At 47.1% G+C, this 13,194-nt stretch overlaps 1 protein-coding gene across 12 annotated transcripts in view; it reads left to right on the top strand.

The window, feature by feature from the left end:
• The window catches only part of LOC117741240 (diacylglycerol kinase zeta-like), a 61,644-nt gene extending 48,815 nt beyond the window's left edge, over positions 1-12,829 (top strand). For 6 of the 12 annotated variants that reach the window (XM_034548202.1, XM_034548192.1, XM_034548214.1 and 3 more), the window contains 5 exons: positions 3,018-3,058; positions 3,531-3,651; positions 4,025-4,061; positions 4,282-4,381; positions 10,544-12,829. In XM_034548202.1, coding sequence (XP_034404093.1) covers positions 3,018-3,058; positions 3,531-3,651; positions 4,025-4,061; positions 4,282-4,381; positions 10,544-10,660 — 416 coding nt within the window. In that variant the 3' untranslated portion in view covers positions 10,661-12,829. The remainder of the gene's footprint in view (positions 1-3,017; positions 3,059-3,530; positions 3,652-4,024; positions 4,062-4,281; positions 4,382-10,543) is intronic. The other 6 variants (XR_004610702.1, XR_004610703.1, XR_004610706.1 and 3 more) reach the window with 6 other exon arrangements.
• The last annotated feature ends 365 nt before the right edge of the window (positions 12,830-13,194 follow it).

The following is a 13,194-nucleotide window of genomic DNA, read 5'->3' as shown; positions in this document are numbered from 1 at the left end:
CAGATCTATGTTTCAGCTCTGTGTTTCAGATCTATGTTTCAGATCTGTTTCAGCTCCATGTTTTCAGCTCTGTGTTTCAGAGCTATGTTTCAGATCTATGTTTCAGATCTATGTTTCAGCTCTGTGTTTCAGAGCTATGTTTCAGATCTATGTTTCAGATCTATGTTTCAGCTCTGTGTTTCAGAGCTATGTTTCAGATCTATGTTTCAGCTCTGTGTTTCAGATCTATGTTTCAGATCTATGTTTCAGCTCCATGTTTTCAGCTCTGTGTTTCAGAGCTGTTTCAGATCTATGTTTCAGCTCTATGTTTCAGATCTATGTTTCAGCTCTGTGTTTCAGCTCCGTGTTTCAGATCTATGTTTCAGCTCTGTGTTTCAGAGCTATGTTTCAGATCTATGTTTCAGCTCCGTGTTTCAGATCTGTGTTTCAGATCTATGTTTCAGATCTATGTTTCAGATCCGTGTTTCAGATCCGTGTTTCAGCTCCATGTTTCAGATCTATGTTTCAGCTCTGTGTTTCAGATCTATGTTTCAGATCTATGTTTCAGCTCCATGTTTCAGATCTATGTTTCAGATCTATGTTTCAGATCTGTGTTTCAGATCTATGTTTCAGATCTATGTTTCAGCTCCATGTTTCAGATCTATGTTTCAGATCTATGTTTCAGCTCTGTGTTTCAGCTCTGTGTTTCAGATCTATGTTTCAGCTCTGTGTTTCAGAGCTATGTTTCAGATCTATGTTTCAGATCTGTGTTTCAGATCTATGTTTCAGATCTATGTTTCAGCTCCATGTTTCAGATCTATGTTTCAGATCTATGTTTCAGCTCTGTGTTTCAGCTCTGTGTTTCAGATCTATGTTTCAGCTCTGTGTTTCAGAGCTATGTTTCAGATCTATGTTTCAGCTCCGTGTTTCAGATCTATGTTTCAGATCTATGTTTCAGATCTATGTTTCAGATCTATGTTTCAGATCTATGTTTCAGATCTGTGTTTCAGATCTGTGTTTCAGATCTATGTTTCAGATCTGTGTTTCAGATCTATATTTCAGCTCCATGTTTCAGATCTATGTTTCAGATCCGTGTTTCAGATCTATGTTTCAGATCTATGTTTCAGATCTATGTTTCAGATCTATGTTTCAGATCTGTGTTTCAGATCTATGTTTCAGATCTGTGTTTCAGATCTATGTTTCAGATCTATGTTTTAGATCCGTGTTTCAGATCCATGTTTCAGATCCATGTTTCAGATCCATGTTTCAGATCTATTCTTAGTCTTCACTGACAGCTTTCATGGAGACATCGTGGAAACCGCACACACACACGCACACGTGTGTGCGTGTGTGTGTGTGTCTGTGTGTGTGCGTGTGAATGTGTGTGTGTGTGTCTCCTCTCTTCCTATCCAGTCCCCCTCCCCTCCTCTCTTCCTCCCCTCCTCTCTTCCTCCTCTCCTCTCCTCTCTTCCTCCCCTCCCCTCCTCTCTTCCTCCCGTCCTCTCTTCATCCTCTCCTCTCCTCTCTTCCTCCCCTCCCCTCCTCTCTTCCTCCCCTCCTCTCTTCCTCCTCTCCTCTCCTCTCTTCCTCCCCTCCCCTCCTCTCTTCCTCCCGTCCTCTCTTCATCCTCTCCTCTCCTCTCTTCCTCCCCTCCCCTCCTCTCTTCCTCCCGTCCTCTCTTCATCCTCTCCTCTCCTCTCTTCCTCCCCTCCCCTCCTCTCTTCCTCCCCTCCCCTCCCCTCCTCTCTTCCTCCTCTCCTCTCCTCTCTTCCTCCCCTCCCCTCCCCTCCTCTCTTCCTCCTCTCCTCTCCTCTCTTCCTCCCCTCCCCTCCTCTCTTCCTCCCCTCCTCTCTTCCTCCTCCTCTCTTCCTCCTCTCCTCTCTTCCTCCCCTCCTCTCATGTCTTAAGACTGGGTCTCATTCTCTCTGCTTTCCTTAATTCTTTCCTTGGGCTAAATTCTCTTAATTCCTACATTCTGTGTGTGTGTGTGTGTGTGTGTGTGTGTGTGTGTGTGTGTGTGTGTGTGTGTGTGTGTGTGTGTGTGTTGGGTTTGTGTTCTGTGTGTTGTTTTTGATTTGTCTTGCAGAAGTTTGAAGTCACACACACACACACACACACACACCATCACACTAAGCCTAACATAACTGGATTAGGACTCAGCTACTCAGAGTATTGAGGTCATCATAATAAACACATCATATGCTGCTTCACAGTACTCATAGTACTGATGTTACTAACATGTGTTTAGTATGGAGGTCATCATAATAAACATATCATAATAAACACATCATATGCTGCTTCACAGTACTCATAGTACTGATGTCACTAACATGTGGTTAGTATGGAGGTCATCATAATAAACATATCATAATAAACACATCATATGCTGCTTCACAGTACTCATAGTACTGATGTCACTAACATGTGGTTAGTATGGAGGTCATCATAATAAACATATCATAATAAACACATCATATGCTGCTTCACAGTACTCATAGTACTGATGTCACTAACATGTGTTGAACATGCTCTTGATGAGGAAACTTTATTGTCTTACTCTAATTCATTAACTACTGTTTTAGATTCCATGCTTACTGTACATCACAATATGCACTTCTGGTGAGGCCCCACAGGGGGCACTGTCGTTAAATAAATACACTTTACAAAGATGGAAACACCAAATACTTCACTGAGTATTACAGGCAGGATTTATTTATTTTAATACATAACTGGTCCAACATCAACCAACACAGGTAGGTATTATTCATGAAGACTTAAAGAGTAACTGCACACCAAATAATAATAACTTTTGATGAACAAAGACCTAGATCGGGACTAATCCATGTCATGAAATGTATCTAAAAATAGAATGAGCAGGTACTACACCCCCCACATCCCCCACAGCTCCTGGAGATGTTCGTCTGTTAAACACGGTTCAGTGATACTGTATATATATATATAAATAATACTGTATGACATTCATAGAATCCTGTGAAATAAGATGTCTCTCTCTCTCTCTCTCCCCTCTCTCATGCTAGAGATGTTGATCGAGTGTGTGAAGAACAAGGACGGGAAGAAGGTGAGTGACAGTTTCATTAGCCAATCAATCAATGGAAAAACATCATATAATTCCTTTCTGTGATGACTACCGTGGATTTGAATTTGAGTAAATAGTGGTCTCTCAACAAAGTGTATGGAAACATCTGGGTTTGCTTCTAGATGTTATCTTCCCTCAAAAATGGCTAATTAAACTTCAATGTATTAGTTTTAGAAAAGCTGCAGCATGTTGGGGGCGTGGTCTCCAGTTGGTCAAAGTGGAAGCTGTTAGCAGCTGGTACTAGTGCAGCTCTCAGGGCTTTAAAATCTGTACACATACGACACCCCTGACCTTTGACCTCCCATCGGATCAGGAAACACTCCCAAAGAAATAGAAAAAACTCTTTCAGGGGAAAAAGGGTTTGGTTCGTTTTGTAGTGTTGAATCGTAATGTTTCACCTTATTATGTCTTGTTTAACAGTTTGAAGCTCATTTAAAACCTATTTCACCAAAAGCTGCAGGAGCTGCACCAGCAGGGGGCGGACCTCACGGCGCTGGACTTCTCCGGCTGCAGTTTGCTGCACCATGCCGTCGCCACAGGGAGCAAAGAGATGGTCCGCTACCTCCTGGACAATGGTAACTGCAGGCTTCTGGACCTCCATGAGGGGTTGATAGACAGTTTCTTGATGTAGCTCACGATTTGGGCAAAATTCATATATAGAGGGGTAACGTCTACCTCTGGGTAATGCATGCAAGTGCAGGTTAGTGCAACCTATCCTCAAGGTCTGAGGATATCTTCTATAAAGGTACTACTCATTTTGTCATTGAACATTTGGAACATATGACTGCTAGCTAGGAATGAACATTTCTACGACATGATAGGATGTTAGTTGAAGTGTTACTCGTCATCTTCAGTGCATTGATTGCCTTCGTAGTGTACCTTTGACACGAAGCAGCTATGGTCTGGTTGGACATCTCTGGACAGTAATCTCATCCATCTGTTTTCCAGCTCCGACCGACCTGCTCGATGTCACAGAAAAACTACAGTAAGTACAGCCGTAGATACCTTCATCTCCTAATGCGTTCAACAATGTAAATGTGAAAGTTGTTTTGTTCCCGACCATCGTTCACTTGGTTGTAACGTAGGTGAGGCAGTGTGGCTGTCTGTGCCCCTGGCAAGTGGACCACATGTTAAAGAGAATAAACATAAGAACATAAGGCACCAAAGAAAATCTCATGCTCGCATTCTCTGTCTCTGACCACCAGGGGGGAGACGGTTCTCCACCTAGCTGCATCCCTGTGTCACAGGACCATCTGCCACTACCTCGTAGAAGCAGGAGCATCACTGATGAAAACAGACCTGCAGGTAGGTTCTGTACACACAGGTGTGTATGTGTGGGGAGTCCAATGTTTACAGCTTCTCTAATGTAGCCGTCATAAAAGATAAGTTCATTGGTTGAACCCACAATAGACGGTTTAGCAGTTTGGCTTCCAAACAAGGTACTTTGCATTTTGACATGCTTCAGCACTTTCTCAGCCCAATTATCCAATAAATGTAAAGAAAAGAGTAACTTTGTACCAAATAGTCTTGTCCAGGAAGTCCCTTTTGTCACCAGCTTGGTTCCCCTCAGACTTAGTAACCATGTTCTCCCTTATCTTACATTGATAGCCCAGAAGTATTGTTTTAGTTTGAGGAAGAGAGAATCCCCCTCTCCTAGTGCAAACCTGTAGTTTCTTTATTAATTATCTTTAGTGTGAAGCCTGACTGGTCCATGTGGATTATACGTCCAATGACCAGTTGTCTAGAATCTTTGAAGATAAATAGGCAGGTCCCATTAGCATCACATGATGCCACGCTGTCATAACATCAGATATATGTTAATATATGAGTCAATCAATCAAATCAGTTTACAGTTTTACTGTTCATCAAAAACTTACAACAAAACAAAATCATCCAATACAAACAAATAAAACCAAGAAAACATTAGTAAAGAAAAAAAACACAAGTCAGAAGTTCAGAACCAGAGCATCTCCTCTGAACACAGGACGTCCTTCAGAGCCCAAACGTTCACAAAGAGTTCTGTGTTGTTTGTGAGTCTGTAGAAACCAAACTCCACCCTGAGCCGAGCAGTCAGGAGTCCCATCAGCATCAAACTCGCGTCTTCTGATCCTTTACCCAACACACGGTTTTTCCTCGTTTTCCAAATTGCCAGTTTGGCCAGTCCTGAATGAAATCCACTAGTGTGTCCACTAGTCTCACCAGTCTGGAGCACTCTACAAACAGATGGTGGATGGTTTCTGTCTGAGAGCAGAAAGGACAGCCGTCTCCTGAGCCAGGATCCAGGTGCACCAGCTATAGCCCCGTGTACAATCCTCCACTGGAGGTCTCCTGTCCGTTTGTCTACGGGGGGTTTGTACAGGGACCGCCAACTGGCATGGGGAGGATCCCCTGCCAAAAAATTCGGCCCACCTCGACACCCTCACCCCTGCCAGAGAACGCAAGTTAGAGACCTTCACACTGACCTGGTACGTTGCTTTACTCCCCAGAGTCTCAAATTCCCCCAGCTGGGGTGTCTTTAGAGACAGAAGGATGTCCTCCTCCTCCTTCCACTGTCCAACAGGACAGACAACTAGGGGTGGGAAGACATACTCACACTCATCGTCCCATTGGTCAGATACTGTGGGGTCCCCAACAAACGCTCTGTGGGCTTCTGGCAGAGAAGCACAGACCTCCTCCACCAGCCTGAGCAGCAGCCTGCTGGACTGGATGTTGACCGTAAGCTGAGGGATGGAGGTCTTCATTAGATGACCCAGCTTCACACAGCCGGCCTCTCTCAGTCTGGATCTCAGTCTGGATCTCGTCAGGACTTGGGATGAGGTGTAGCTGCTCCCAAACAGCGGCTCCTCAAAGAGCCACTTCCCTGGTGTCGTCACAGCTCTCCGGTGGACTGTACAGACCTGCCACAAGAAGGACTGGTAGAATGGTACCAGTTAAATCTACTGACTGGGGCTGAAGTAGGAACAGGTGTTTGCCATACCCTAAGCATCCATCAGATTTCTTTTGAGGACAGGCTTTGCTCTGGTGTCCCTCCCTACCACAACTAAAACATTTCATATCATCAGATAGTCAAAGTCATCCGCTCTCACTCTGAATGACACGTTCAAGTCCTCATTCCTGTTGTAGAGGATCATGAACATGATGTGCTTTAAGAGCGGAGACATGCACCCAGAGGACAGTTTCCTCCCCTGAGATATAACTCTTCCATATTTGGAGAGTTCCCCCAGGATACTCTCGTCCTTAACGAACGGACGTTTGACACTGACTTTTACAGCCGGTGTGCACAGAGGAAGAAACACCACGATCCCGTTCTCTACCACCGTATCGTACTTCTACTCTCCAGAAACATTAGCACAGCTTTATTCATCCGAGCAGCAGCCAGGCTGCAGTCCTCCATTGAACACAAGAACATAGACCACCTCCCCCACTGCCAGGCTGCAGTCCTCCATTGAACACAAGAACATAGACTACCTCCCCCACTACCAGACTGCAGTCCTCCATTGAACATAGACTACCTCCCCCACTGCCAGGCTGCAGTCCTCCATTGAACACAAGAACATAGACTACCTCCCCCACTGCCAGGCTGCAGTCCTCCATTGAACACAAGAACATAGACCACCTCCCCCACTACCAGACTGCAGTCCTCCATTGAACATAGACTACCTCCCCCACTGCCAGGCTGCAGTCCTCCATTGAACACAAGAACATAGACTACCTCCCCCACTGCCAGGCTGCAGTCCTCCATTGAACACAAGAACATAGACCACCTCCCCCACTACCAGACTGCAGTCCTCCATTGAACACAAGAACACAGACTACCTCCCCCACTACCAGACTGCAGTCCTCCATTGAACACAAGAACATATACCACCTCCCCCACTGCCAGGCTGCAGTCCTCCATTGAACATAGACTACCTCCCCCACTGCCAGACTGCAGTCCTCCATTGAACACAAGAACATAGACCACCTCCCCCACTGCCAGGCTGCAGTCCTCCATTGAACATAGACTACCTCCCCCACTGCCAGACTGCAGTCCTCCATTGAACACAAGAACATAGACCACCTCCCCCACTGCCAGGCTGCAGTCCTCCATTGAACACAAGAACATAGACCACCTCCCCCACTGCCAGGCTGCAGTCCTCCATTGAACACAAGAACATAGACCACCTCCCCCACTGCCAGGCTGCAGTCCTCCATTGAACATAGACTACCTCCCCCACTGCCAGACTGCAGTCCTCCATTGAACACAAGAACATAGACCACCTCCCCCACTGCCAGGCTGCAGTCCTCCATTGAACACAAGAACATAGACCACCTCCCCCACTGCCAGGCTGCAGTCCTCCATTGAACACAAGAACATAGACCACCTCCCCCACTACCAGACTGCAGTCCTCCATTGAACACAAGAACATAGACCACCTCCCCCACTACCAGACTGCAGTCCTCCATTGAACACAAGAACACAGACTACCTCCCCCACTGCCAGGCTGCAGTCCTCCATTGAACACAAGAACACAGACCACCTCCCCCACTACCAGGCTGCAGTCCTCCATTGAACACAAGAACATAGACCACCTCCCCCACTACCAGACTGCAGTCCTCCATTGAACACAAGAACATAGACCACCTCCCCCACTGCCAGGCTGCAGTCCTCCATTGAACATAGACCACCTCCCCCACTGCCAGGCTGCAGTCCTCCATTGAACACAAGAACATATACCACCTCCCCCACTGCCAGGCTGCAGTCCTCCATTGAACATAGACTACCTCCCCCACTGCCAGACTGCAGTCCTCCATTGAACACAAGAACATAGACCACCTCCCCCACTGCCAGGCTGCAGTCCTCCATTGAACATAGACTACCTCCCCCACTGCCAGACTGCAGTCCTCCATTGAACACAAGAACACAGACTACCTCCCCCACTGACAGACTGCAGTCCTCCATTGAACACAAGAACACAGACTACCTCCCCCACTGCCAGGCTGCAGTCCTCCATTGAACACAAGAACACAGACTACCTCCCCCACTGCCAGACTGCAGTCCTCCATTGAACACAAGAACACAGACTACCTCCCCCACTGCCAGACTGCAGTCCTCCATTGAACACAAGAACACAGACTACCTCCCCCACTGCCAGACTGCAGTCCTCCATTGAACACAAGAACACAGACTACCTCCCCCACTGACAGACTGCAGTCCTCCATTGAACACAAGAACACAGACTACCTCCCCCACTGACAGACTGCAGTCCTCCATTGAACACAAGAACACAGACTACCTCCCCCACTGACAGACTGCAGTCCTCCATTGAACACAAGAACACAGACTACCTCCCCCACTGCCAGACTGCAGTCCTCCATTGAACACAAGAACACAGACTACCTCCCCCACTACCAGGCTGCAGTCCTCCATTGAACACAAGAACATAGACTACCTCCCCCACTACCAGACTGCAGTCCTCCATTGAACACAAGAACATAGACTACCTCCCCCACTACCAGACTGCAGTCCTCCATTGAACACAAGAACACAGACTACCTCCCCCACTACCAGGCTGCAGTCCTCCATTGAACACAAGAACATAGACTACCTCCCCCACTACCAGACTGCAGTCCTCCATTGAACACAAGAACATAGACTACCTCCCCCACTACCAGACTGCAGTCCTCCATTGAACACAAGAACACAGACTACCTCCCCCACTGCCAGACTGCAGTCCTCCATTGAACACAATAACATAGACCACCTCCCCCACTACCAGGCTGGAGTCCTCCATTGAACACAAGAACATAGACTACCTCCCCCACTACCAGACTGCAGTCCTCCATTGAACACAAGAACATAGACCACCTCCCCCACTGCCAGGCTGCAGTCCTCCATTGAACATAGACTACCTCCCCCACTGCCAGACTGCAGTCCTCCATTGAACACAAGAACATATACCACCTCCCCCACTGCCAGGCTGCAGTCCTCCATTGAACATAGACTACCTCCCCCACTGCCAGACTGCAGTCCTCCATTGAACACAATAACATAGACCACCTCCCCCACTGCCAGGCTGCAGTCCTCCATTGAACATAGACTACCTCCCCCACTGCCAGACTGCAGTCCTCCATTGAACACAAGAACACAGACTACCTCCCCCACTGACAGACTGCAGTCCTCCATTGAACACAAGAACACAGACTACCTCCCCCACTGCCAGGCTGCAGTCCTCCATTGAACACAAGAACACAGACTACCTCCCCCACTGACAGACTACAGTCCTCCATTGAACACAAGAACATAGACTACCTCCCCCACTGCCAGGCTGCAGTCCTCCATTGAACACAAGAACACAGACTACCTCCCCCACTGCCAGACTGCAGTCCTCCATTGAACACAAGAACACAGACTACCTCCCCACTGCCAGACTGCAGTCCTCCATTGAACACAAGAACACAGACTACCTCCCCACTGCCAGACTGCAGTCCTCCATTGAACACAAGAACACAGACTACCTCCCCCACTGACAGACTGCAGTCCTCCATTGAACACAAGAACACAGACTACCTCCCCCACTGCCAGACTGCAGTCCTCCATTGAACACAAGAACACAGACTACCTCCCCACTGCCAGACTGCAGTCCTCCATTGAACACAAGAACACAGACTACCTCCCCCACTGCCAGGCTGCAGTCCTCCATTGAACACAAGAACACAGACTACCTCCCCCACTGCCAGACTGCAGTCCTCCATTGAACACAAGAACACAGACTACCTCCCCACTGCCAGACTGCAGTCCTCCATTGAACACAAGAACACAGACTACCTCCCCCACTGACAGACTGCAGTCCTCCATTGAACACAAGAACACAGACTACCTCCCCCACTGCCAGGCTGCAGTCCTCCATTGAACACAAGAACACAGACTACCTCCCCCACTGCCAGACTGCAGTCCTCCATTGAACACAAGAACACAGACTACCTCCCCCACTGCCAGACTGCAGTCCTCCATTGAACACAAGAACACAGACTACCTCCCCCACTGCCAGACTGCAGTCCTCCATTGAACACAAGAACACCGCTGCTCTCTGTTCACATCATTGTTGATCAGTTAATTCATGTGTTCGATTCTCTTTATTTTCTCTTAGTGACCCCTGGTTTAGAGACTGGCCCCCTTCCAGCATGTTGTATTCTTATATTTTAGCATGAAGCAAAATGTTCTGTCTGGTTCATTTTTGTATTATGCTGGGTTTTGACCTTGAATGAAAAAGTTTTCCAAACAATTTCATGTTCAAAGATATGAGAAATAGTAGCAATGGACTGGTGGACTAGTGTGGCACCACGAGAACTGGAGCACAGCTCCCGGTCCAGCCATGAAGCGGGTCAGGACAGTCGGCCTTTGGTCTTGGTAGACAGCGTACCAGCTGTCTTAGTACAAGGGGAATGACAGAAAGACAGTAATGTACCTGTGTGTGTCTTCTTCAGGGGGAGACTCCTAAGAACCGGGCGGAGAAGGCTCAGGACTCTGAACTGGCGGCTTATCTGGAGAACAGACAGCATTACCAGATGATCCAAAGAGAAGACCAGGAGACGGCAGTCTGAAAGGCTGGAACTCTTCACAGCTCCCTCCTCATCCTCAACAGACACACAGATAGCTACAATAACACAATGATGACATTGACAGTTACACTGAGGTTTGAATATTATGCCAATGAGGGGGAAGATAAACAGGGAGATTATGAGACGCCTATGAAGTCACCATTTCCATTTATGGGAGTCCACATGTTCGGACTTACTCCTTCTCCAACTCTTTTGTATCAAAGAAATGTAAAGGACTCCACTCTGGAACTAAACGTGATAAGGCCTCGTGTCAGACAGTAAAGGCTCATGTCATGGTTGAACATCCTCAGGAAATGTAATTAATGATGTCCAACCATGGAGTCACAATCTAACAAAGTTTTGTTTCCTTGAGGTTATGGAATATCAGCGCACTGTTGACATTTGATGTTTGAATATCTGCAGTTAACTTTGTAATACCTTGAATGGAGCAAAGTGTTTCCTAAGTCTCATGTCCACAGAGAGATGAGGGCTTCTGACCATCAGGAGGAGGTCTCATGTCCACAGAGAGATGAGGGCTCCTGACCATCAGGAGGAGGTCTCATGTCCACAGAGAGATGAGGGCTCCTGACCATCAGGAGGAGGTCTCATGTGGTCTCATGTCCACAGAGAGATGAGGGCTCCTGACCATCAGGAGGAGGTCTCATGTGGTCTCATGTCCACAGAGAGATAAGGCCTCCTGACCATCAGGAGGAGGTCTCATGTCCACAGAGAGATAAGGCCTCCTGACCATCAGGAGGAGGTCTCATGTCCACAGAGAGATAAGGCCTCCTGACCATCAGGAGGAGGTCTCATGTGGTCTCATGTCCACAGAGAGATAAGGCCTCCTGACCATCAGGAGGAGGTCTCATGTCCACAGAGAGATGAGGGCTCCTGACCATCAGGAGGAGGTCTCATGTCCACAGAGAGATAAGGCCTCCTGACCATCAGGAGGAGGTCTCATGTGGTCTCATGTCCACAGAGAGATAAGGCCTCCTGACCATCAGGAGGAGGTCTCATGTGGTCTCATGTCCACAGAGAGATGAGGGCTCCTGACCATCAGGAGGAGGTCTCATGTGGTCTCATGTCCACAGAGAGATAAGGCCTCCTGACCATCAGGAGGAGGTCTCATGTCCACAGAGAGATGAGGGCTCCTGACCATCAGGAGGAGGTCTCATGTCCACAGAGAGATAAGGCCTCCTGACCATCAGGAGGAGGTCTCATGTGGTCTCATGTCCACAGAGAGATAAGGCCTCCTGACCATCAGGAGGAGGTCTCATGTGGTCTCATGTCCACAGAGAGATAAGGCCTCCTGACCATCAGGAGGAGGTCTCATGTGGTCCAGACTGAACACAGACTAAGGCAGCTCTGTGGTTTTTAACGTCTCAATAATTTCTTTCTTACCTCAGCCGTACCACGTCATCAACATAGTGAACATGCTGTTATTAGTTGATTTATATCAACATATTCTAGAGATAATTATGATTCATATGTTAGAGAATAATCAAAGTGATGTATTCCTGGTACCTGTGCTGAAGAATTGGACTTTAGACATTCTTTTTGTGACTAATATTTCCAAAGATAAGTTATGTCAAGTTAGATCAAATGGGCGTGTGCGTCTACTTTAGAAAAATGGAAATGTATTTTGTTATGATTGTTTTTTGTAAAATCCAGTCTCAAATCCTGTATTATGGATTATTATAATTTGTTGTGCCAAACGTTAGAGCTTGTTGACGTTTAAAGATACAGTACACACACATCCTTGGCTATTAAAAGTGTAATGTGAGCTGTGATGAGTTCAACAGCAACACTGAGGAACATTTCTGGTGCACGCAAAGTCAAACTGAAGCTGTCCTCAGTACTGAAGGAGCACTGAGAGGACCAGCTGACCAGCTCAGGTCCAACCCTTGTTCACTCGTATTAGAGCAGAGAAGGTCTGTTGAGGATCTCGGTCTCTGTAGAGGACTTGTTCACAGCCACGGCTGGAGCCACGTCTCCTGCCTCCTGACGAGCAGCTCCTCGTGAACCTGTGCAGTCTGTGTTCTCTCATGTCCACAGGTAACACTTCTATCTTCTCTTTCTATTCCTGCATTGGTGCATTCAAGTCTTTGTCATTTGTGAAATGTGTTTTTGAGATTAATACGAAGACAATAAAAGAAGAAAGTTAATTTGAAACCTTGTTTCTTTTGTCTTAATAAATATGGGATGACACACTAGCAAAGTCAACTCAGCGTTTAAGGCTTGAAGTTTGTGTAAAGTTCAGATCACAAAGTCCCACTTCCTGTGAACACCATTCTGTACTGGTCCACCTGAAGCCCCCAGTATGGATGGACCCATGTCCTGTACCAATACAGGTGAAACTAATACACCGGTAGACAGGTGTTGATGCCAGGCGGTGCTGGTGTGGTACTAGTTCTATGTTAGTACGGTGCTGTCATGAGAATCAGAGCCTCAGGCTATCTGTGTAGTTATGAATGGGGAACAGCTTGTGTTCATTCCCTTTGCATATAAAGGACTGTACTTGTGTTATCAGTGTCATT

This window comes from Cyclopterus lumpus, chromosome 2, assembly GCF_009769545.1.
Source record: "Cyclopterus lumpus isolate fCycLum1 chromosome 2, fCycLum1.pri, whole genome shotgun sequence".
NCBI lineage: Eukaryota > Metazoa > Chordata > Actinopteri > Perciformes > Cyclopteridae > Cyclopterus > Cyclopterus lumpus.
The sequence above is the reverse complement of the archived record's forward strand: the minus strand, read 5'-3'. Positions and strand labels throughout refer to the sequence as shown.